This window comes from Poecilia reticulata, chromosome 12, assembly GCF_904066995.2.
Source record: "Poecilia reticulata chromosome 12, P_reticulata-male-v2, whole genome shotgun sequence".
Lineage (NCBI taxonomy): Eukaryota > Metazoa > Chordata > Actinopteri > Cyprinodontiformes > Poeciliidae > Poecilia > Poecilia reticulata.
The window spans coordinates 21,732,450-21,758,674 of NC_088841.1; the positions used below are offsets into that span (position 1 = coordinate 21,732,450).

At 39.7% G+C, this 26,225-nt stretch overlaps 1 protein-coding gene across 4 annotated transcripts in view; it reads left to right on the forward strand.

Moving 5' to 3' along the window:
- The first annotated feature begins 1,478 nt into the window (after window positions 1-1,478).
- rxraa (retinoid X receptor, alpha a) overlaps window positions 1,479-26,225 on the forward strand; it is a 115,420-nt gene continuing 90,673 nt past the window's right edge. For all 4 annotated transcript variants that reach the window (XM_081614098.1, XM_081614096.1, XM_081614095.1 and 1 more), the window contains exon 1: window positions 1,479-1,609. In XM_081614098.1, coding sequence (XP_081470224.1) covers window positions 1,582-1,609 — 28 coding nt within the window. In that variant the 5' untranslated portion in view covers window positions 1,479-1,581. The remainder of the gene's footprint in view (window positions 1,610-26,225) is intronic.

Here is a 26,225-nt window from a genome sequence, read left to right on the forward strand (position 1 = left end):
ATAACAATTGGCCAGATTTTAAAAAATTTCAAAAGATAGCATAATCTAATGATTGCTAGAACATTTTTAGTGATGCAGTAAAACTGCCAAGAGTAAATCTGCGAGTAGAGATCAGGACAAACTGCTACAATAATTTTAAATTTCTAATTTCAAATTATTGTAGCAACAGGGTAAAACAGACTTAACAGTGCATCTTATTATGATTTTATATAATAAATAAATCAAGAACATGGTATAATTTTTATTGTACAAATAAAAATCAGAAAAGTGTGACTTGCACTCAGACGGCCCATGATCTCTGGAGGTCCTGCAGGGATCTGGAGCTCAGGACAACTGTTGTTGGAGAGCTAACAGTTCACATCATCCAGGATACACCATCTCCAGAATGAAACAGACTGGAGGTTGGACAGAATGATGCCATAAAAATGCTTCCAGGGAGCCGACGACACAAAACAAAAAGCCAGAGCTACAATGTGATGCCGACAAACAAAGCAAATTCATTCAGACCTAAATTAATGAAATTAGGTCTGAATTCATTCATTTATTCCAACCAGGAATCTGTTCAGACACTATTCCATTTGATTGAACTTTAGCTATGCTGTAAAACAAAGAACTTTCAAACGTTTCTGTCTTTAGAAGTGAAGAGCTTGCAGCAAAATATGGTTACGCAAAGTGCTGAAGCAATTTGTTGCAGCCAATTTCATTTTAAGGATCTACAAGTAAGGGTGAGCAGAAATGCACAATATGCACTTTTTGCAGATTTACAGTTGCCCTGACAATTCTGCACTATTTTAAATTGGTCTATGATATTAAAATCCACTTGAAAATACATTTTAGAGTTGACTGTAAAATGACACAGTGTGAAAAGAGGCATAAATGTAGAACATGTTTTTTTTTATTATTATGCTTAATCAAAGTGAATAAAACACTCGTGAGCAGATGCGAATCCACTTCGGATTCTGGCAGTTGTGTGAGAGATAAGTTGAACAGTTGTCTGATTCAACACAGGTGACCAGGACATAAGTAGCTGCTACAGAGCTGAAGGGGGCTCCAGGTGATGTAGAGAACTGTACGCGACGCGCTCCTTTTCTTCCATGTTGGCTCCAAACTTCGCAACGAGCCTTTCATGTCTATCCGCCTGCGTCGCTGCGGTGCGGCGTGCGTTGGTGTGAGTACCCCCTGCACAGGTCCCTTTCTGCTGCGCTGTTCCAGTAGTTGGAGTTGTTGTACAACCGAGAGAAATAGAGAGAGAGAGAGAGAGAGAGAGAGAGAGAGAGAGAGAGAGAGAGAGAGAGAGAGAGAGAGAGAGCAGCAGCTGAGTGTGCAAACAGAGGCAGAAACATTAGGTTATCACCAGATATCATCATCAGACACCAAGCTGTCACTTTTACCGCTCAGAGTCAAGTCCGCTCTCCTCCGAGAGGTCCCCCAGCAGCCACAGGAGCCGCCGCAGCAGCAGCAGCAGCAGCAAGCCGGAGCAGCAGCGCCCAGGTCCGGTTCGCTTTGCTCCAGCAGCCGCCTGTGAGAAAACTCCCCGAACGCGGTCGTCTCAGCTGGCATGAGCTAACCTCCGAGTCCGACATGGAAACCAAACCGTTCCTGTCATTGGGTAAGTTCGCCACACTGTGTTAATGAGCGAGGTGTTTGGCTTTTATAACAGCCCTTCTCTGAGGTTTCTCGCGAAACGTGTCCTCGCGCGCTGTCCCCTTTTCTCTCCCTTTTTTTTTTTTTTTGACAGCGCGTGGAGCGAGTTGCCAAACGCGCGAGCCGTATTTAATTCGCACAAAAACAACATCATAATCCGCAGGTTTTTAGCTAAAACAAACACATTTACGACTCACTGACTACTTAGCTGCTGTGTGAGTTGATGACATTTTACTTTGATACGGACTGACAGCGCTCGAGGTTTGCTGCGCGCAGAGGTCGCGTGCGCCGCATCGAAATCGACTTGGTTCAACTTTAAACTTTCGAACTAACTGTTGACACAATGCATCAGCTGTATTTGCATCCATTTCAGCAGATATTCCCTCGTTTCCTGCGCTATAGCTTGTTGGACACAGCCAATTTAAAACTTTGCTGCAGAAAAGGAAGCTCTAACTTGAATATTAGATCTTAATAATTTGGGCACATTTAAATGGAAATACTGCTTTGGAGGGGTTTCGGTTGTTGCGTTTAAATGCAATGTAAAGGCGATTTTTTTTCAACTTAAACTAGAGTTTGAGATCAGATATAGATAGACCCATTCTCAGATCAGCTGCACAAAAATGACCTCTGCACATTGCTCAATAGTTTAAATTTGGACGGTTTTTATGGATGGGAATTGTGCAGTTAATCTTCGCATGGATCATTGTGCAAGATGTTGTTTTTTTGCGCCGTTGTCGGTGCTTTATTACTCAGATCTTAAAAGTTTTTAAATATAATTTTCCTTTCTTAGATTATGACGCATGTATTTGTTGCATGTAACTTTTTTGATGCTTAACATCGATAAAATTACACGCAAAGAGAAAAAAGTTAGAATTATGTTTAGTTGTGCTGTAGTTTCTGCTGGTCAATCCCTGACTTTTATATGATTGCAAGTGGTTTAAAAAGCAATGCATCAAAGTCACTACTGTTGCATGCGTTGCATATTTTTAGACAAAAAAAAAAACATTAGTTTTTAAGTTTTGATAATGATTAGGTAGAAAATAATTCTGGAAATTCATAACACAACCATTTTAGCCTCTAGCAAACTAGGGTTTAGAAGTTTAGAAATGTATAAGGGCCCTTAAGCCTCAACAATCCAGACTAAAATCTTAAATCGAATTCTTTACCGAACAACGTGCGAGTGCAGAGATATCGGGTGCAACTAAGCTAAAAGCTTTAAACAGCTGCAGAACATCCTAAGAATTGGACGGAGGCAGTTCAGAATGGAAATGCTATAGTCTGAGATCGGTTCTAATTTGTACTAATTGGTTGTTTGAGTTTGCAGCTTGAGCGGACACAAGCACACAGCACTGTGAATCATTAATGCCCAGTTCCACTGTAAGTTAGTCAAAGTAAACCGAGCGGACCCTTGTCCCTCTGTGGCAGAGCTGAGCCCAGAGCTGCAGGTGAGCCCCCCTCTGTTATTGTGTCTGTTGCTTTCTCATAAGGGCGTCGAGTTACACCTTCACGCATTTCATCAGCTGCCTGTTCCCTTCGCACCGGAGGGGGAGGCTGCATTCGCAGGGAGCAAACAGGCTCCGGCCACGGCTTTCTTCAGTTACAGCCTCTGCTTGCTGACGGTGTTGCCCCAGCACCCCTCTCTGCGGCTTCCCAGACACACGCTGAACCGCTAGCGTCGCACACACTGACAGGCTGTTATTCCAGGTGCGCTGTATTGTGTGTCCACGCTGGTGCTGATTCAAGTTTCAGACTGTCTGAACGTGCACCCAAACTTGCCCAACTGACAGAAAAAGCCTTACCTGACACTGAAGGGATTGGTGTAAATTTCAGCTCTTTTCCATCCGAGTTGGACCTAATCTTTCTCTGCTTCATCAGCAGCTTTTATATTGTGACTCTTCTCCTCTTTAAATCATCATTTATGTATTAGATTTCTCCATTTAAGGGACCACTTGAGCTGCAGTTGTTTAACTGGCCTCTTCAAGGACACCCCGATCCTCAAAGACCTTGACTCTATTGATTATCCAATTGCTTGACGTAATTATCCAAAGTTGTGCTGCATTTGAAATTCTGACATGCATCTGACTGAAACGACAGCGGACACGTTTTACAATTATAGATTGGTTGTTGGCTGACAGCACCCTGCCTTGGCAGCGGATGCTCAGTATTATGTGCTGTGTTGCCTGATCCAAACTACTGCACACATGTGATTTTAAACTACAAAGAGAGGAGGGGTGACATTGAAAGGAGAATGTGTCCTTTAGTCAAAGCAAATCGGAGGGTAGTGATGATGACAGTCTGTCAGGAAAGAAATAAATAGTCTGAGAGCACAGCAGAGTTCAGCTGCCTTGCAAAAGTATTCAAACTCCTTGAATTACTTTAAGTCACATTAACATCTTTTATGAAAAGAAATCTTTACATTTTGGCCTGCATTTATATGTAGCCCTCTTCTCCCTGGTACACTTGAATAAAATCCAATGGAACACAATTTTACCACTCGGACTTGCAGGCCACAGAAGAAGAACAAGTATCACAAATGCAGCCAAGAGACCCGTGGAGGCTCCAGAAGAGCTGCTAAGATGTACAGTTCATTTGAAAGAAAGCGTTAGTCTTTCAGACATGGACAGAGCAACTGGTCTTTATGGAAAATTGGAAAAACAAAAGCCACTGACCATGCTGGTTGCATCATCATGTTGTGGGCCTTTACATGGTCACTGGCTAGAGTTAATGGGCTCAATTTAGAGTTTCCTTGTTTGCAACTTCAAAAGACTGACATGTATTTAAAAGACATAAACCTAGCATTCAAAATACCTGCTAGTAAAAAATGTGCTCTTGCTCTCATGCGGTACTCACTTTCCTGTAAAACTCAGCAAAATTAATTTAATTGACAATTGCTTGGATATTTGCATCTTGTCATTACACATTTTAAAAAAACTGCCTGCACTTCAGTTGAGCAAGATTTTTTTAATAGACATTAAAAATGATTATCTTATCTATAAAGAGTAATTGCAACACATTTGCTTTTTTTCTTATCTGGCCACTTCAATACACTGAAATTAATTCTCTGCCGTTGCTTAAAAAAATGTAAAGCCTGCTTTTAATAGTCCTCAGTCCTATTAAAGAAGGGCTTGATGTTTTTTTTCACCTGCAATAGCTGTGTTCATTTCTTTTCATTTTATGAAGCACAGCGCGTTTTATGTTCACATGAACTTACCTAAGTCATATAAACTAGCCAGCCCTCATTTCCAAAATCAATGAAGTTCATGGTCTTTAATGGGAAAGTGGGATTCACGGCTGTGTGCGTCTGGAGAAGGAGGGGTGGGGGGGCGATGGTCTGCATTCCTGCTCTGGCAATAACTCAGGAACAAAGGTAATACAGGGAGAGGTTGTGTGTCAGCCGGGAGGTAGGTGTGCGCGTGTGCGTGTGTGTGTGTGTGAGGTAAAATTACTTTGCCAAAAGCATTTGGCCAAGTTTGTCTTTTACGGCCGTCCAGTTTTGTGTTCCCGATGTGAAGCTTTTGCTCCCCTTTTGAGGAATAAAAGGGGGCTGCAGCTGTCATTTTTATTGGAGGAGTTTTATAGCGAGACTTAATGGCTTAAAGTGACAGCTCTCTCCCTCTCTTTTCTTTTTTTTTTTTTCTTTTCTCTCGCAATCTCACCCATGAGGCCTTTTAACTGAAACAAGTCAAAGACAACTTGCTTGCCGTCTGTGTGCCCACCCTGGACTTTCCCACCCCTCACCCACGGTTGCATCTCAGTTAAACGAGGGAAAAATTCATTTTTCCCTCAGTTATAGTAACAGTGTAAGCATTCAGACCTGTGTGTGATCCATCCACTTAAACTTTACGTCTTAAGGAGACGTTTATTTGACTGTAGATGAAATGGCAGGTCTTTGTTCTTTAAATGATTCTCCCGGTATGAGCTGCAGCTCACAGATGCTTACGCTCTGTACATTGAACGAATCAGAAAAAAGTGCTCCGAGATGTTCTGATGCACAAATCCTAGAATGAACTGAAAAGCTTGTTAATTATTTGTGCAAGGAGCTGCTCACTGGCAGGAGGTCTTTATTGACAACGGCCGCACTGAACTCTGCACCTCAAACCTTGACCTTTACACCCCCACATGCTCGATCATTTTAGGAATTTGCTCTTGGCGTTCAGTCCTTTTAAACTATTTCAGGACAGTAGCTTGTTATTCTTTTGTTTTCCTACGTTTTTTTTTAACCTCTTATCAACTTACGTGCATTTTGACTCGAAGGTTTCACAACATGTGAGTCACTGAGATTGACATGTTTAGTGCAAGAGTGAAAAATGTGCAAGATTTGCAGAACAATATTCTGTTTACAGTGCTTTGCAGGGGTTTACATACACCACGAACATTGATGTTATAAGCACACATTTTATTGCATTTTATTGGGGTTTTATTAGCTAGACCAGCATAAAATAGTTTAGAATTGTGAAGTGAGAGGATTTTTTTTTTCTTTTTTACGAATGTTGTTTCATAAAAAGTTGTTTGTGTTTATCCCTCACTGATTCAAATATTTGCAGAACCATGTTTAGCTGCCGTTACAGCTGCAAGTATTTCAGCTAATCTTTGTTGCAACATAGTTCAAGTTTAGTCACACTAGATGGAGAGCATCTGTGAACATCAATCCTCAAGCCTGGCCATGGATTCTCAAATAGGCTTGTGTGTGAACTTTGACTGGGACATTTTAACTCATGAATATGCTTCTGTTTAAACCAGGAGTGTCCAATGTGTGGCCCAGGGACCATTTGTGTCCCTTGAGATTTTGTTTGACCACAATAAGTCAAGAATAATTAAAAAAGAATTGACCAACAAAATATAAAACAATTGATGGCCAAAAGAATTTGGATATTGTTGGTTTTTCTCTTAATTTGGCAAATGTTTAAAGCCATTTTTATCATTAGAATCCTAAGTGATATAAAAATGTTTTTTTTGAGGATATAAAAATCTCAAACAAATTCTGTGATTTTTAACCGTTCAATGGTATCTCTTGCTTAGAGTTGCTGTCCTGTTAAAAGATTGCTCGTATCGTACGGATTGAAGGGACCGCTTTTCATTGCTTTACTTTCCACTCCGTCACATAAAATCCCATTTAAAACATCAAACATCAATACATTGATGTTTGTAGTTGTAACATCTCAAAATGCAAAAAAAAAAAAAATTAGTTCAGATATATAAAAACTTTTGTGACTCCCTAAAGAATATTCAGAATATCAAAACAAAACAGTAAATATTCAATTTTCCATCCTTCAAGCAGGAAATATTGTTGCCTAATTCCCATGGATTCAATTCATTTGAATTTTTGCCAGAAGCTTGGTTGTTTCTCTGAGCGTTTTCCCTCCTCGGTTATTGGAAATCATCTAAGCATTGTGGTTTCCGGGTTTACTGAAGGTCCTCTGAGTGTCTGAATGGCTTTTTTTGTGGGCTGGTATTATGGTATTATTCAGGATGCGTACAGCCACTCTTTTGAAGTGGAAACGTTAGTCTCTGCAGGGATTTGGGGCAGATCACACTCATAATTCGTATTGAGAGAAAGGTCGGCTTGCCCCCTACTCTTGCCAGAACTCTCCGCTCTCTGTTTTGCTTGCGTCCTGGAATAAGATGAGGAGGATTGGCCGAGAACGCTGGAAAACATAGAGACTGGGAATGTTGAGCGCCTTCAATGTGAGCATCTGCGTCCTAGTTAAAGTCTGTAGGAAAATGTAACAAGTTGTTGGTAGAGAAGCTTCATGAAAAATGTAGTTGACTTGAATACTAAAGTCACTCTTATATCTCAAGATTATTCTCTGAATATGGAAACAAGCTACACCTAAAAAACACATTTTTATTTGCTTTTCACATTTATCAGCAGAAGTTAAAATATCATTTGGAAGATGTGCTTTGTGTGGATCATAGAGGTGTTTTTCTTTCTTTCTAAATTTTACATTGAACATCAAATTATAGGTTCTAAGGATGTCGCCATACAGGAGATTTTGAAATATGTATTGTTTTAGGATCATTTTGGATCTAATTACAGTTAGAACGTTTACATCTATGTGGAAATTCAGAAGTTTAGACACATTTCCTTAGTATTTAGTATAATTGCCATTTAAATGGCATGGCTTTGAAACTTTTTGTATCCTCTCACAAGCTTCTAACAATATAATTTGGGCCCATTTGTAGTGTAAGTTTGCCTGGTTTGCAGCCCACCTTGCACACACACGCACACACGCACATGCATAACCTATTCAGTTATGCCAACAAATTTTCTTGCTGAATGAGATCCAGGTTGCCTAATTTTTTGGCCCATCTATGCCATATTTGAACATTTTGCTTCAAGATTTAGTCATGCAGTCTTTCTTCATGATAACATCAATTTGTGAAGTGCACCAGTCCCTCCTGCTGCAAAAGAATTACACAGCATGATAAAACCTCGGAGAGGACATCCTGCTGGGGCGTCTCACTGGCGTTGCCGGGCAACTGTGGGGGGTCCCGAGCCACGCTCTCTGCTGTGCTAGTGTTGGCAGGGTGGGGGCACGGCAAGGCCCATTACAGAGCTTGGGAGGGGGCTGCATTCTCTCACATGAGTGCCCTTCCCCTCCCCATAACATGCAGTACAATACTATTAGAATAGAAATAATTAACTTCCCAGTTACGGGAATCTTTTCTGTGTTGTATCACATCTACATATCAGCAAGTATCTCAGTTTCATGGTGGATCTTTCCATCTTTGATGAGGTAGTTTGAATGGTAATCTTTACCTTATTTTTCTGATGGTTTGGAATAAAAATCTAGACAAAAGCACAATGTTGACTGAATCCACAAAGCTAGTTCTTGACCTGTTCTTCGTTTGAATCTAAACGCTGCTTGTAAGCACATCAGTGAAAAGGCAATGAAAAAAGGTGCATGCAATAAAAGCTTTATTGTGAAAATGAACCCTTGCTTCATCTTCACAAGCTTACAGCTGGCATGTTTTCAGCAGAAAAAAACAACTCTATCTTTGAATTTTCGGGTCAGTCATGATGTGTTTATTAACTGCGTTATGAGCACTTTGAGGCTTTGATGTTGATTTGCTTGGAAGAGACGACGAATCAACTGAATCAAAGATCAGTTGTGCTCTTTCTCTCGTTATATTTCTTTAAGTGCATGCTTTCTTGCTTGCTTTTTTTTGTCATTATTTCTGTTGATTTATCACCTGAAATATTTCTCCTTGGAACAAAGCTTCATAGGTTTTCATTATCTAGTTCTAGTTGGACAGGTTGTAGTGGGTCATGTTTAGCATGTTTGATTGAGTTGTGATCAGTTGAAGATCAAAAGCTGTTAACGATATGTTTGCGCCTGTGCTCCTTGACGGAAGCAAACGGACCGGATTCTGAACTCCTGCTGTGAACTTGTTTAAATGAAACTGTATATCCAGGTGTATAAACATTAGCTTACCTGCTCTTTTTTGTTTTTACTCTCTCACATTGTGCGTGTAAACAGCGTCTGCCACGGCGTACGCCGATTGAGGTAATTAGAAACGTGCTTCGCGCTGCTCCGCCACAGCTTCTTTTTGAGGTCACCGACGGTTAGAGGAGCTGTCCCGGTGTGCCCCCGCACCCTCCTCCGTACCAACCACAGTAACCACTGCTGTTACCGTTGTCTGTCACCTCGCCAGATGCCTATGGGAGGGGTAGGGGGGAGGACGAGTCTCTCACGCACTGCCATGGAAATCCCACAGCATGCACAACACTTGGGTTGTGTTCTGAGTGTGCACGTGCGACTGTGTGGTAATGGATGAGTGTCTGAGTGTAAACAGAAGACAGAGGTTTCGAGAGATGAAGGATGACGGTTATTTATGTCTTGATTCATATCATCAGGTGGATTCAATGTCTGTAATTTTACACTTCAGACGGCTGGCTGTTGCAGACTTTTGTTTCTTAAATCTATTTATCAATATCTATTGCAAAAAATATTTATACCCCCTGGTTTTTTTGTATTTTTATCCACCTGTAATAACTCAACTCTGTGGATTTCATGTAGTAGACTAACAGAAAGTAGTGCAGGAATAATAAATATTAAAAGCATGGCATGAGTTTGCATTTAACCCTTTGATGCCTCTAAATTCATTCAGTACATTCAACTCCCTTTTCAGGTCAACTAACTAAATTACAAAATTTGAGCTGCACATCACACTGAACACATCATACTAACTGTGAAAAATGGTGGTGGATGCATCGTAGTGTAGGGATCTTTTTCTTCATCAGGGCAAAACATTTTAAATTCAGTTCAGTTTTTTTCAGTAGCTTCAGTTCTTTACATATGTTTTCTCAAGGGGCAAAAAAATATCTAATTTATTCAGTTTATTAGTTCCTATCTATGGCGATCTCTGCATGTGCATCAAGTCCTCTGCATCAAGTCACTGGCTTTGCAGCAGTAATTCTTCCTCAACTAGCACAAAGCAAAAGCGAAACATAAACATCTTCTAATCAAAGCACAGACATAAATCCGGTTGAAGTTCACATTCTCAGTCCAAACTAACTGAACACGAGTTATTTTACACAGAAGAATTGGCAAAATATTTATTCCTCAGTAGATGGTGCGATAAGTAATTAAGTTACAGGGAAGGAAAGTTGCTCAACTTATCACTGCTGAACTGTGCAGAGATAAAGCTGAGAAGCTGTGATGTTCCCAAAAAGCTGAGTAATCATAGAAACTGTGGTTTGTCTGTGCCTCCAGTGCTGTTTTGTTTTGATGTTGCTTTATGCACAACATTTTTAAAATGCTGTCACAGGAAGTAGAGTTCTGCACTAAAACCCCGGCGTAAAATAACTCTTTAATTTGATGTACAAGTTAAAAGAAATATGCTCCGGGTCAACATAAAACATTTTTAGTACATTTGCATACAACATTGCAAGCCTCACTTCTCAGCCATGTAGTTTTAATTTAAACAGAATTCTCTTCGGCATTATATTACTGAACCAGAAAACATCAGATGCTACTTATTAACCTTCATGCTGATAACAGAATGACTTTATCCAACTCTTTCATCCTTTTGTTGTTTTTTTTAAGAGTTTGAGAGATGGCACCCATTCAGATTGTGTTTATGAGGGTTTTGTTAAGTTTGTGTTTGCACAGTAAAGCCAAAATTAACATAATTAAACTGTTTATTTTATTGGATTTGTTACGCTAATATGAAAACTACCAGTCCTATTCTTGTGCATCCTTTTCTTTCTCTTCTCTTGTTGCAACAGACCTGGTGTGTTTTCATTTTAAGTTCCAAAAGACTCAAGCGGTGGTTTGTTTCATGTTGCAGCGTGCAAATAGCATGCCGTTTCCAAGCTACCTGAGGTAACATGACTACCATGCCGTTTTGTCATTTCATTATATTATTCCAGCTTTTCTCAAGACTTGTTGCTGACTTTCAAAGGCTTACTCATAAAAGCGTCTCCAAGGAAACGTCAGCAGCCTACTTTAGTGCCTCGAACACGATAATGGCTCTGTAGTTAGAGTGACAACGGAGACAGTGCAGATTGAATATGGCAATTTCAGAATTTTCATGCACTTGGAAAGTAAATAGTCAGTCAAAATTATACTTAAAAAATGAATAGAATAGCCCATACCGTTGATGTAATTAGTTGTTACATTTCTATTTCATTACATGTGACCAGTTTTCTTGTAAATTTTTTAATTTCCATGGGGTAAATGCTAAGACTGTAATTACAACAAACAGAAAATGTACCAGAGAAACTATGAAACACTGAGGGTTATACATCAGACGTAGGATATACATCGATACCGACAGATGGATTACTATCAGTGCAAGCCGGCTCTACTTTTATAAACGCAGACTTCGTCTTTTTTGGTCTAACAGTTTGTTGTCTTCGCAGTATTTTCACTAACTGCCATGCGTGTTTGAGACCAGAGAAAAAGATCTCATGTCAGATAACAGAGTTCCTCTGTGGGTTTTTGCTCTGCCTGCAGTAGTGAAAGAGCGATTAACCATTTGTTGACGCCTGCAGGTCTAGCATGTTAGTACATCCGCCCAGACTGTGGCCTCTCGGCCCCTTAGTACACACACACACACGCAGTGAAACAGACAAACACACACCTGTTTGTAAGTGCACACACAGACAGAGACGCATGCACATGTACAGGAGTCCAAAGGGCTTTGTCACCTATAGTTAAACACCTTGCTGCGACCGTCTGGTTTCAGGAATGTTCCCAATGGCCGGAGGGTAAAGGGTGCAGAGAAGAGAGGGGGAAGGGCCGTCTATCTGGAAAATCTACACAACGGCAACACTTGTACATCTGATTTTGTACTTGCCCTTGCAGTCCCTTGCGATAGCGGACACACACCCCTTAAACACAAAGTCTCATGAAAACTCTAAACTTCATTGTGTTTCATTAGGATCGTGCATTCAAGACCAACACTGTAAAAGAGATGGGTGAGGTTGTAAAGAATTTTGAAGAAGCTGAAAAGTGTGGCGTGCATTTTTATTCACAGTCTTCGAACCTGATCTGAAATAAAATCCGGCGCAGCCAGTCGCCAGCCTAATTGGTAGAGTTCACCTCTATGCAATTTTATTAGAGTAATCACAACTATTCAGCTAACATCCAAAACACACGGGTTTGCATGGTGGTGGCAGCATCATGCTGGAACAGGGAAACTGGTCAGCATTGGTTGAGCTAAATACAGAAGAATTTGGTGGAGAATCTGTTGGAACTCAGTGGTAAAAAGCATGCTGCCGGTGCTGTAATAAAATTGTATTGATTAAAGCATGTTATACAATGACCTAGTCAAAGTCCAGAGCTGTGATCAATTACAAATTTGTGGTAAGACTAAATAATAGATGTCTAAAACATAACATAACCTAAAAGACTGCTTTAATTTCAGCAAAATCTGCTTCTCACTTTCCAGAATTTTATTTGTGGAAAAACGTTCAGAACCACCTGTCACTTTCACCTCACAACAAAGCAACACTTTGTTTTGATCTATATTATAAATCTATATAATGATCTATATAATATCTTAATAAAATGTATTGAAATGTGTGGCTTTAACTTGACAAAATTTGAAGGTCACATACGGAAAGTTTTGGATTGTGTTGAATCGCATTGAAATATGCATGTATCCTTTATTTAACCAGGAAATAATATAATAGATTAAAAACCTCTTTTCCAAGAATGACCTGGCCAAGACTGCAGCATAAAACATACAACAAAGTAGACGGATAAAGCCTAAAACAGCATATTTATTCTTTTGTCTACATATAGTTTTCTTTTTCTTTTTTTTAAAGGAAAGCTAAGAAGCCTTAACTTCTTTTAATGTGCTTCTTTTAATGTGGTAAAATACTTTCTTCTATAGGCTTTACTGTTAAATAGATTTTTAAAGGGAGCTTTTGGAATCAAAGTGCCCTAGAAATGTAAATTCATTCAGTGCAGATTCATAAATCTCAGTTCTGGTGAAGCATAATGTCTTCTTGTTCATTCTACTGTTAAGATTTTAACACAATGAACGCGTGGGCTATTTTTGGGAAGACAGTTGAACAGCCAGGTAAACTAGATAGAGACACTCAGACGTGCAGGTGCTGGTTGTGTCTTTGTCGTTGCGGCTCTACATACCAAAGCGCTGACAGCATTTAGAAACGACTCTGACAAGTTCAAGTGTCACATTTAGGTTAGTTTTTCTTGTCTTTCAGCAAAGGAGTGAAAACAGGGGAAAGGTGCCAGATATTTAGATCAAATCTAAAAATGTAAAGATCTAAATTCTTCTACTCTGTTGCTTTTTGGATTAATTGCTTATGGTAAAAATAACTTTATGGAGCATCGCTTGGTGTATCAGCCTTGAAAACGTTTTCTGCATGTCTTCCCCCCTTCGCCATCTGCTCATTTCCTGTCTGGTAACCGTCAGTGAAGGCCACTAGTTGTTGTAGTAAGAAAGTGTTTTAAAAAATGCCGTCATAGCAGTTTTCAAACTCAAGTGAAACTCAAACCCAGGACATCACTATTGGTTTCAGGATCAGTAGAGATGTCCCTGGGTTTTGTTACAGTTCAAGAGTGAAAAGTTGTGTCTTTTTCAGGATTGATCCAAATAAAAAAAACAACCTGGTCATTAATAATTAGCTTCCTGGACAGGAAAGCTAGGTGTTTTGATTGTAGCAATGGAAAAATATGCTACTTAGACATTTATTTTACATGCAAATTACAAGACATGAGCAAATGAAAACGTCTCCTGTGTTCCTGGCATAAAGATGCAGCATCTGACTAAAGAAAAAAAAGCAATCATACCTCTTTAAACTCCCTTGCCAGCATTAAAATTCAAAGTATCAATGCATCTTATCAGGACTTTAAGTGATACACCAATACAAAGGAGCAAATACAATGTGAACTGGAAGTTTAGTTTAGTTTAGTTTAGTTTTATTTCTACAAATTAAGGTCTGAAATGTGTGGTGTGCGTTTGTTTTAAGCTATGCTGAATCAGTACTTTGCAGAACGACAATTACTGCTGAAAACCTTTTTAAAAGCATCTTTTCTGCTCTACACATCTAGAGATTTGTTTTTCTGTGAAAAACCGTTCAAACTCAGATGCAGAGCATCTGCGGACATTCATTTTCAAGCGTTGTTACAGATTCACAGCTGGATATAGGTCTGGACTTTGACAAGACCCTTCTTACACAACTATGCTTTGTGTAAATCATTCCAACTGCAACCCTGACTATATGTTTATGTTCATTGCTCTGCTGAAAAGTGCCAATCTCCAGTCTTTTGCAGCCTCAAACAGGTTTTCTTCCAGAATTGCCCTGTATTTAGCTCCACTCGGCTCAACTCTGACCAGCTTCCCTGCCCCTGCTGAAGCAAAGCATCCCCACAGCACGCTGGATCTCATCCAGTCAGCGAACGACAGCCTTCAATTTTGATCAGCTGTCGGGAGTCACTGGACGGCAGGAGATTTAGTATCCGACCCGCCGATTAGCGGCCAACTCGCTTCGGCACCTGAGCCGAAAACGACTTTCCGTCATCTGATGAGAATCCCCCTGACAGCTAGATTTGATGAACTGATGTATGTGGAGCGGTGAGCGGCGGTGCAGCCGAGAGTCACTGTGCTGTCTGGGAGAGTTAAGGTCAGGGGTTGTGGCTGGGTCACCCTCTGTGGGAGAGGAGCGGCTTCAGGAGACATGACAGCATTTGTCTGGAGGTGAGGAGAAATGATTGAAACGGGGGAACAAAAACAATAGGAAAAGGAAGTAGGACGGATGTTTTTGTTTAGTTTTCACTCGAGCTAGTCTACCACATTCTGTCTCATTTCTGCAGCTTTTTACTTCTCCCTCTTTGGTTTTTTTTTTGGATACAAAATGAATTGATAATTGATCCAAAGTTCCAATAAAACCACGCTAGCTCGTCTTTCTTCCAGACATGCACACGCATATAACAGCTGTAGAGAATGAGAGTGGATGTTTATTACAGGATCCTCGTGAATGCTGAGGTGCCCTGGGGGCTATTAAAGCCTTCACTTAAAAGGCACTATCAGAGAACAGTTAATGTGAGCTGCTTGAAGGAGACAGGGGCGGAGAGGTTGTAGAAAAGAAAGAGAAGCCATTGGAACAGCAAGCAGGAGGAGGGAATAAACAGTGAGCACATCTGGATTGCCTCAGCAGAATATTTGTGCAACATCTGGAAAAATTCCCTGGAATTTTAGGGTCCCCTCCTTTCATTTCAGTCGTTTTCCCTCCTCACCGCCACCGCCTCCCCCCATCTTTATTTCTTCTTTGTCCGATTTTCTGCATCTTCAAAGTCACTTACCTTAATGCGGAAGCCACGTAAATACTCTCAAAGTAATGTATGTTGAGCCCTCGCAGACTTTATTGCGCACCAAATTGGGCCCATGTGACCAACTCCCCTTTGTGCGAGGTTTGGCTAATTAAGTGGCAAAGGAGCGGGAGGGCACCGGCTGTGGATCCAGACTCAGACCAGACCTGAGCCAAACACAACCCCTCATAAAACTTGGGGGGAGAAAAGAAGAAAACACAGCACTTTCTTCTCACAGGGCCCTTTAGCTTGAAGCATGAAGACTAGACTCTTTGTTTTTAAATGCAGACAAGTCCCCTTTAATTCAATTCAGTTCGATTTCTTTCTACACATTCAGTATATTGCAAATGCACAAGAAATTTCATTTCAAGGTCCACTTCATGTCCAGAAGGAGTCGAATTGGTTCCATTGCAATACAATCCAGTTGTGTACTCAGACCTAAAACAAAACAATCGAATTCAGTCAAAATTATGATGCAGTACCATCAGCGAATAACATCAAATGAGTAAAAAACGGTTGAATCGATTCATTGAGAAAAACAAAGGTAGTATACAAAGTTAGTGGCAACAATAGGTCTGTGACTGACTGTCCAGAAAGTAGACACAAGTAAACACAGAAGAGCTGTACCAGGGGTCCTTTCTTTTGGATAGAAACACAACTAGAGCACACAAAATTAGTTGCAACTTCCACATGTAAGAAAAACAAAGAATACACAAAGGTAGTGGCAGCTCAGCCTAGGGAAGAGAGAGACGCAAATAAACACTGAATTATTGGCGTAGACATTCCTTCAAGGAAAGAGAAAACTGAGCCAGAACCCAAAGTTAATGGCAGCTATTATTTCAAATAATGCATAGCTGGAATGTGGTTGGAAAACAGCGGAATAAAGGAATCTGGTCAGTGTGTCCTATAGCTGCCTGATCCCATAGCAGCATAACCAAGACAGCTCAGGATGTCTGGCTCCCACTCTAAAGCGATTAAAAGAAATCTCAAAGAAAAGTGCCTTTTAAATTATATTATAAAATTAAAATTTAAGCATCTGCCGTGCTGAATCCACCTACAATATAGATGCACAGGCAAGCTTTTGCCTGTCCCTGCTGCAAAGACCACAAGATTACGTTTTTCTGTTCATTTTCTACCAAAGCAAGCTCGTGTGTGATAGTATTTAGGATTCAGAGGAGACTCCTCGTGGGCTCGCAGGTATCAGCGAGCGTGGACGGTGGAGCTGCAGAGCGACCAGCCGCACTTTTTAACGTGGCAGGCCATGTCGATCAAAGGGGAGTCATCGCTGTTTTCTGGTGGGCTTGCTGATGCCGAGGTTGCCAAAGCCCTGGTGTGCACCGGCAGGAGCAGGCCAGCAATCACAGGAAGAAAAGAGAGAAAAGGAAGAAAGAGATCCCAAACAGAAGGGGATAAATGAAAGTAGCAAGAAGAGACAGATGGGGAAATCCAATGAAGACAAGGCAGGCAATAAAATAAGCTTTAATCCATTAGTTGAAGGGAACATGTCAAACAGTTTCATTACATTGCATCCTGGCCTGCTTGACGTGAATCTGTTTTCTTTCGTCGTCTGGCTATCTGCACGGTGCAGAAAACACCTTGTCAGTTATCCTAGTCTCCATGCAGATACGGAGCTAAATTTTGACTTGGATGTTTTTTCTTCTTTCCTCTTGCCTGTGTTGATCTGCAGTTGGCCTACATCTTTCTGCCTGGCTGAGCTGACAAGTTGTGCTCCTTTCTAGGAATGCTGATGTTGATGATACAGTTGACTGTACGTGTTAGATTATGTAAACTCAGATCGGCGCTAGCCCTCCTCTGTTAAAAAAGAGCGTAGTTCTTCATGCAGGTGCGCTGAGGCTTTTTGCGTGTCGGCATGTAATTGATTAAAAGAGGGTAAATCGTATAAAACACATGAGTCTCACACGCGTAAAGACTCTAGGCAGAGCTTGGCTGTACAGTCCAATAGCATGCAGACAGGATTTTCTCCCCAAATGACATGTTGACATGGGTTTTGCTTCCTTTTAAATTTTAAATCTGTCATCACAGAGGTCATGTAAGGCACACGGCCTCTAGAGTAAGCTACAACGGGAAAACATTTTCTCCATGCCCTCAGGTTACTGTGTATGCAGATGATCTGTGCAGCCCTGCAGCCTGACCTTCCTCTAGCTCGTCCAGTGGCCCCTCTTTTGATCCAAATTAACTTTGCTGCTTTGGATCCTGCTTTTTGAAAGCGTTCACCTCTTTTTAGCTCTAAACTGTTCTGACGGACTGTCTCTCTCTGTATGTAATTGTTATTTGAGATATAATTTTTATTTCCTTACCCTGGGAGGCAGACTTAATATTTTCTGATCAGCCTTATGGTTGACTTGGCCCATCAGATCTTCAGGTTTCCGCAGGTAGACAAGCGCTGTGACATTTCGATAGATTTGGAAAGGTGCCTCACCCTTTGACCCGAATCTCTTCACCGCAGGAAGATGAAGCGGATTCTTCTTGTTGCAGCTATTGTGTTTTTTTTTTGTGCCTGGGGGACTGTGTTCTCACTCTGCATAACTTCAAACAAGAGCTTTCTTTTTTTATCATTAAAGTCTATAGATTCAAAGTGAAGTAATTGTTTAAATATGTCTAAAGCAAATGGTCAGGAACTGCTTAAGGCAGCGACTGCATTCACAGTTCTGTGCAACAGTGTGGAATTATACCCACTGGGATAACGGCTAAATACTGGTTTTCTCCTTATTTTTAAGTAAAAATGAATAAAAAAATGCATTTTCATATCTGATATTTAATTTTCACGGGTTTAATCGGACAGAGGAAAGTCTGGGCTGGATGGATGGATGGATATAATTTTTTAGGGCTTTGTTTAGTAACACACATCAAAAGCCCAATCAGCCATTTTTAGAAATGGTTATAGACTTTTTTTGAAAGGTGATTTGATGCAACGTTTATTTGTCACAATCAAAACCAAACCGCTGCAATCAAATCGGCTGCTTCCAGCCAAAGAAAACTTGGCGAGTACTTCTTGTTTTGTTTTTGCCCTGGTTGGTTTTCTCCAGTGTACAGACTAATCAATGTCGAGACTAAAAGCACGCAAAGCCAGCTCGTATGTTTTATTTTATCTTTTGACAGCATGTGGAGTATCACTAACAGCTAGAACTAGTTTCTAAAAATAACTTAAAGCTGTAGTGGCAGATGTGAAACGTGGATCGTTAAGACAGAGGCACTAAATAGTTTTTAGCTTTGATATCTCCCTGTGAGAACTTCCACATAAGGTGGCGAATGCATCATTTTTCAGAGTTGTTGATCGGGGCGATTGACAACATTTCATCACTCCGATTAGCTCAGGATTCACTTATTCAAACCGTAACTGTAGCACCAGATTCTATCTTCACTTTCCAAACCTTCCATGGACAGTAGAGCTCATCTCTGCTTGCTGCTGCCTAATCAGCACAGATGTGGATGAATGATTTGTATTTGGTATCCTGGGCTTCAGGGGGATTGAGTTAGCTTATGACCAGCTTAGTCTGCGGTCCGGGGCTTGATTGGCAGGCATAGTTTCCTCTCTGGATGTGGCAGAGCAGAGGGATAACGGGGCACCAGTGACATTTCCCCCTTCTCACGACATGCCACCCTACATTACAGTGTTTGTTAGACTCCCTAATAGGTTTGATGTTCCACCAGGCAAGCTTTGAGTCACAATAAGACCGCTTTAGTTAACATCACTATAAGTGGCCTGAATTTAAGTTTCTTTTTTTAATAATTGCGAGTTCAATCGCTTTAATTTGTTGCTTGGATTACGTTTGCACACGTAAAAACATCCGCACACGTTTGGTGTCCTTAAAAGCAGAGTTAGAATCCATGACATCTTTGTTTCCCAACATTTCACTCTCCTCTGAATTTATCAAGCATAATGGGCAGTGCATGTTACAGCCATTAGCCTGTCACAATGGAAGCTGTCTACCGCTGGAACCGTGTCCCGTCCTGTTATGATCACTTCCATGCTATCCCGGGCTCCGGCTTTGTTTCCTGTCTCGGAGGGAAGAGCTCGCTCAAGTCTTTAATACTCGGTTTTTTTGTTCGCAGTGAAAAGCGTCGCCTCCAACCAGCCAGGCGGCGTAGCATCGTGCTCGCTCTGCCGGGCCTCAGACCCCATGGTGGAGAAATAATTCATAAAATGAAATCTACATTTGTTGTGTAAATGACCACATGCTGTAGGATATTTAATCCTGCCTGCTTTCGATCCCAGTCATGTGACTTGACCTAGTTTTTATGCCTCCCTCTGCTTCTCTCTCTCTCTTCTTTCTCACTTTCCCCCTTTTTTTTCTCTTTCACGGTCTATAAGCGTTACTCTCCTCCCTCTCATCTGTTTCTGATTTCATTCTTTTCAATTTTGGTCTCCCCCCCATGTTGGCTGGTTTTCTTTCTTATAACTGATCCAAGGACTTGTCTTTTCCTCTTGATGTCCTAATATCTTGAAATATGTGTCCAATAGCTTTGCAGTGACAAAGGCCACCAACTTAATGGTTTTTGTGACAGAATATTCATTATTACTAAAATCTTACGTCATCCCATAATCTTTCCCCATAACACGCTGCTTTTAGTGCTGATGTCAGAGTATTGATTCGCATAAACTCATAATTTAAACCATTTGGTGTGCGTGAGTGCATATTTAACACATTCAGAATTGATTTAGATTTATTGTCGGGCTTTTTCTGGGAGCATAATGAGATCATGAGGCTTGATCTTGTTAAAATGTTATTATTTTTCTGGTCACATGAAGAAGTCATGCTAACAGCAGCTTGCATGACTTGACAGACAGAAAAACATATGACTTTGTAATGGTTGTATTAAACTTTGCAACGTCCTCTCATTCTAATCTTAGCATTTTGCTGGCATCTCTTCATTCGTTGTCACTAAAATCATTACACTGATCATACCTGTAATAAAGTTAGTTACATTTGGATGTTTACGTATTACAACACAAAAATAAGTTTAGTTTTTTTTTAAGTAAATGAATAAATGCCCGTACACAAAGTTAAAAATGTTATTTTCAGATTCTACTTCACTTTAAATGATTATGGAGAGTTGAAGGTAACAAAGTGACAGAAAAGACCTTTTATCTAAGGACTGTAATTAGCTTCACACCATCACAGCTGGACAATGTTATCTCTTTGGTGTGATTACGTCCAAATTTCCTAATGTAAAATATTTATGCAGGTCAAACCTGAACTGAATAATTCATACAACTGTTACTCTGTTCTCAGGCTGTCATTGTATTGAAACATGGTTTTACCATTTTTAAGACAGATATTTCTTTGATACTTGGTTGTTAAAACATAATCTAAAAGACTATTTGTTTTTAAGTTTAGACATCACTTTTTCAATAATTTCTATTTTTTTAAAAAGTGCATCACTGTTTACTCTGGTTTTAATCTGACTGCTACATCATATGTTACTAACTAGTTTTCCCATGTTCAACATGTTGAGTGTTCTTATTGGGTTTACTGATTAATCCAGAGAGAACAAAAAATGCACCTTTCTGGTGTTAATGCAGATTAATTGCTATCTATAATCTTGAATTATTCAAATAGTTCTAATTCCATAAGCATTCTTCTAAAAGGCAAATCTGTGTGTTCCCACAGTTTTTGATACAGACAGTTTCTTCTTGTCCCTAAAGCCTCAGCCCCCCTGAGACGTTTTGTACCCCCCAGGCCTCCCAGGTTGAGAATCACAAATTTAGATGAATAATTAGATGCTTATCTCTGACTAGCAGCAAGCTTGGCACGCCCACAAGTGGAACGCCTCCTGGAATGGATGGCATCCCTCTGTTCTTGGAGTGCACTGACGTTCTCTCAGGCTACAGAATACACTGTAACTCATTAGCAAACCTCTTGCAATAAACATTTTACTGTTCCTAGACTCTGCATGCCAGCGCACACTTTCTGTGCTTGTATCTGTCTAAATTACTTTCAGCATAGGAGCTGAAATTTTTCAACAGACTGTTATGTCACTGCAGACTCGAGTCGATAATGTAGCCTGGATGCTAAAAACTTTCTATGCAAAAGCTCTGAGAACAAAGTGTTCCCTGTTTCTCAGTAATACCAGAGGATTCTGCTTTTTTTTTTTTTCCTGCATGTTTACCAAGATGGGTTTTATTCACCATTTGCGGTTAGGCTGTCTCATAATTTTAGCATTAATGTTCTTTTTTGTTAGAAAAAACAGATTCTACTAAAATTATTCCAAGATTTTTAAGCTACAGTAATATAATGGGATGTAATAGCAGTCTATTATCACAAGTACGTTTTGCAGGCTTAGTCCATTTAGGAGCAATTATTTTTGCTGCTGACCGAAAAGTTTTAGCTAAGTTCAGCCTGTGGAAGTATTTTATAATTTCATGCAACTTGCATGAAAACCTAAAGATAGTCGGAATCCAGAGCGTTCTCGGACGTTCTCAAGAGGATTAATTAGTGTTTTGCTTTTTCAAAACTGCTTCATATGTCACGTTTATTGAGAGTCAATATCATCAGCTAAATTATTCATGTCTATATCTGTTGACTCTATAAATTCATAAATCTTTACGTACGTTAGTGCCAGATCGACAAAATTGAGATGTTTAGGAAATCAGTTAAAAATCTTTAATATTATTAGAACCAATCTTTTTCTTTTGCACCATAGATGTAGTTTATAACGGAAGAAATATTGATAACAGTCGGGAGTAGCCTATTCTGGATATCCTACTGTAAAATATAAAAGTAAAGGAGTGAGCTCATTTGCCAGTTCTGTCTCAAGCCACTGCCAGCGATGCTGAAGCTGAAACATTTAGTCAGATTGAGAGCGCCGTCGTCTCCATTTATTCTGGAAGCTAAAATGTGCTTTCCAGCCCTTCCCTTTGCTCTGTAATCCCTGACAACTTCTGCTTAGCTCCCTGTGAAGGAATGATATTGAATCATTTCTTCACGCCTCACAATCAATTTAGTGTAGATTTGAAATCCTGCTCCGGATTACAGCAATATTTTTTCCCCCCCTGGATTCCTTCACTCCCTAATGGAGCTTTGCCATCAACATGTTGAAATCAGCATTGCTGGGTTTAAAAAAAAAAAATCTTGCATTCATATTTAATGGTTCTGACTGAGAAATGCATTTTAGGCAAAGAGTGCACTTAAATACATACCAGTTTTCATGTAAATGACCTCATATGTACTTTAATAATACATTATTTGTCGTGTTTTATTTTTTGTTTGTAGTGCTTATGCTCTTTTTTATATAGCATAAGAGACTAGAACATGCTATATTTCTATTTTCAAGAATACAATTTTTGTGATTTCATTTTAATTTAATCGGATGCCAATCTGATTAAATGTCTGGATTTTGTTGGAATGGATTTATTGGGTCTGAATTGGATTTTGAATGTTTGAACACAACCTGGGCTAGTTTGTGAATTCAGTTCAGTTCAAAAAATTTATGGAAAAGTTGTGCTAATATTCTCAGTTTGAACATGTTACATATATTATATACGGCAAATATGATTTTTTTTGTGATTATGTGATTTTTTTTGTTTCATTTTCTTGTTATCTTTTGTTGTATTTTGTATTCTAGTCGGTGCAGTTCATTTATATAGCGAAAAAGACAAAAAGAAACATGGAAGAGGGGTAATTTCAGAGAGAGAAGACAACACAACACAATGCAATAATTGCCAGGCTGATCCAAAGTCACGTTGTAGTGGAAATGACTAATGGACAGTATAGTTCCCTCAAAATCAAAACTTTGGAAACTCACTATGTATTATAGTTTGACTGTAATCTCTTGTTTCTAGACTGTTTTTTCGCAATTTCTCCTGCTCCAGTTCTCTCATTTTCCAGATGCTGGTCGTTTTGTTCCTTTAGCTTTTTGTGCCTCATGTAGTTTGGTTCTTTTGTTCATACAAATTTCCAAATGATTTTGTGTCTGACTTGTTTGAGTACAGAACAGAGTGGACATTTTATAACAGCCATGGATTAGTTTGTATGCACTTTGAGAATGACCTTTAATTACATTGACAACCGCAAAATTTAGGTAATTTTCCAAAATCTAGTTACAGCTGATTACCAATATATTCAGATATTATTAATGATATTAATAATATGTTCAGATATCATTAATAATATCTGAACATGTCACTGTTGATTGTTGATAAAGTGTTTTGCAGCTTTTTAAGAAATTAAATCCTTCAGGAAATTATTTAAAACAGGTTTTCTTAACCTGATGTAAATATACTTCACAGTAGCTGAAATTGATTAATTTCAAGTAAGTCAGAGGTTCCATAAAGATCTGTGACACAAAGTGATAATTCTAATTTAATTTGAGCTTTCATCAGACTCAGCTGTCTAGATCTGGGCAGATGTTTTAGAGCGTAACGCTCATAAGAGAGAAAACAAAATCAAACACATGGATGGCAGGTCAGGTCCTTCGCTTTGTTTTTTCACTTTGCAATTTTCATGTTTACATCCTCAGTGCATGAACACAAGCTGTGCTCTGCCAGTGTGGGAGGACGAGGTTAATGGGGGGACTTTGTGGAGGTAGAAGCGTGGGTGTGTAGTCAATTTAGCAGGCTAACAGGAAGCGTGCTCCGGGACCCAGGCGGGCAGTGAGTGGGACACGGGTCGCGCAAACTCTTTGGGCCTCAGAGCTTCCTTTTAAATATCCCTTCACCATCATTTCTCTGTGTATTGGAAATCCACGTTTTTCTTTTACCTTCGGTTGGCAGAGTTAAACTTCTCTGATAACGCAACAACTCGATCGAATTTCTTCCATCAGAAATACAACCGTCCATCAAACAGAAAAACATTGCATATTTGACTTGGCGCAGGAACATTGCGCAGCTTGTGAATGTTGCAAAACTGTGGACGAAATCCACCCGTGATCCGTTTGAGGAAGCCCATAAACCTAAGTTTTATCTCTCCCTTTCTGGTGGTAATATTTCACAGCTGAGAGAGGCCAGTGTGTGCTTTGCCAAGGGCTGTTGGTGTGGGTAGACAGTCTGTCATGTGAACAGCTACTGCAAAGATCAGCAGAGGGATAGTAGATTGTTAAATGTTTCTTGTCTCTGTCCCTTTGGTGAAAGAAGCCTCTTTTACCCTCGCAGTCCAGAAATCACACAAATTTGATTAGCAGTCATTTGCCCAAGGAGCAGCTCTGGCTGCCAGGCCGCAGTGAGGCTCTTGTTCTCCTATTTGCCCCGGAGAAAGGCTCTGACATGCAGAAGTAGGCTTTGAACCGGCCCCTTTCTTTTCTTCCCCTTTAACCTCATTTACCATACTCTTTCAGTTTTTCTTCCTCCCCCGTGTCTGTCTGTGGCTGCTCACCGTTGGCCTGCCTCTGGCTTCATCATGTCACAGCAAGAGAGACAAATGACTGTTATAAATAATCAGGAACTGGGGCTTTGGTGTGATTTCTGCAGACGACCGTTGAAGTTTCATGTTTTATGCAATCCAGAGAGAGAAAGACAAGGTGATGGCAGTTCGTCGTTTTTTTTGGGAAAGGTGAAATTGAGAGACAGGTTGTAATGGAACCCACTGCCAAAGCGCATCCATCTGCCGTTTAGCCCCAACTAGTCCCTGAATGCAGTTGCTGACTCTAAATCTACTTAGTGGCTGATATCTGTGCAGGTGCACTGAGTGTCTGCGGGAGCCAAGAATTTGGTTTTGGCATAAATGTGGGTGTAGAAAACGAGATTTTTTGCATGTGGTTGAGTTGATTATTCACACCCACAGCGGCAAGAGAAATTTTGCCGTTCCGTTATGTCAGAATTATATTTAGTATTCTTCATAACATGGCACATGCTTACAGTTTGAAACTGTATATGTATTTTTTCCTTTTAAATGAAAGCTTCAAAGCTGTCTTTTTATTAGCTTACGATGTAGGCCATTAGAAATAGCACTTTTACATGCTGTGCTGCTGTGGATTAAAAAAATATTAGCATACATCGTAAATAAAGCGTACTGAGGTTAAATTAAATGATGTAACGACATCACGTGTCTCTCTTGGAAAGAGTTACCTTTGTTCACCTAGAAAAGGACAGAAGATATCACCTCTGCTTTTGAATTTTTTTTGTGGTTCCATTTTGGTGTGAGATAGTTAAAAAAAAACGATAAAAGTGAAAAGTCACAACAAAACCAGAAGCAAGTCTTATCTGGGACATTTTGAGGTATTAACAGATTGTGAAAGCTTGGATCTAATAATCAAACATGTGGAAATAAGAAAAAAAAGAATAATATATCGCCTTTTGCTCCTTTCAAACATCCAACTTATTGGCCAAAACCAATAATGAGCCAAAAAGAAAACCTTTATGCTAATCAGCTGTGGGTTTCTCCACAACAAATATCACTATTTTATCAGAAATTCATGGTTTTTGTTTAGTTAAAACTAATCTGAAGCAAACTAATAAAGTTTGCTTCAGATTTGTACTTTTTTAATCCAGAAAATTAGTTATTTTACTTCAGTTGCAGTTTCTCCCCAACCAAGATTTACAACTTTTTATGAATGCTGGAAGTACAAAAACAATAAAAAATAATTTAAAAAAAAACTGTTTCAATACTTTAATCTGGCAAAGGAAATTCCCATTGACATTCAATTGCTAACTTTTGATTGGGCTCAAAACCGGAGAGCTATTTAACTTTTTGTCCAGAAACTGCACAACTTCAGAAATAATAATAATAATAAAAAAAAATTACATTCAGCGCACATACAATGTTTTATATATTGCCTTAGAATTATTTGCCTTAAATATTAACACACCAAACACAGGTAACTTAAACATTTTTATTG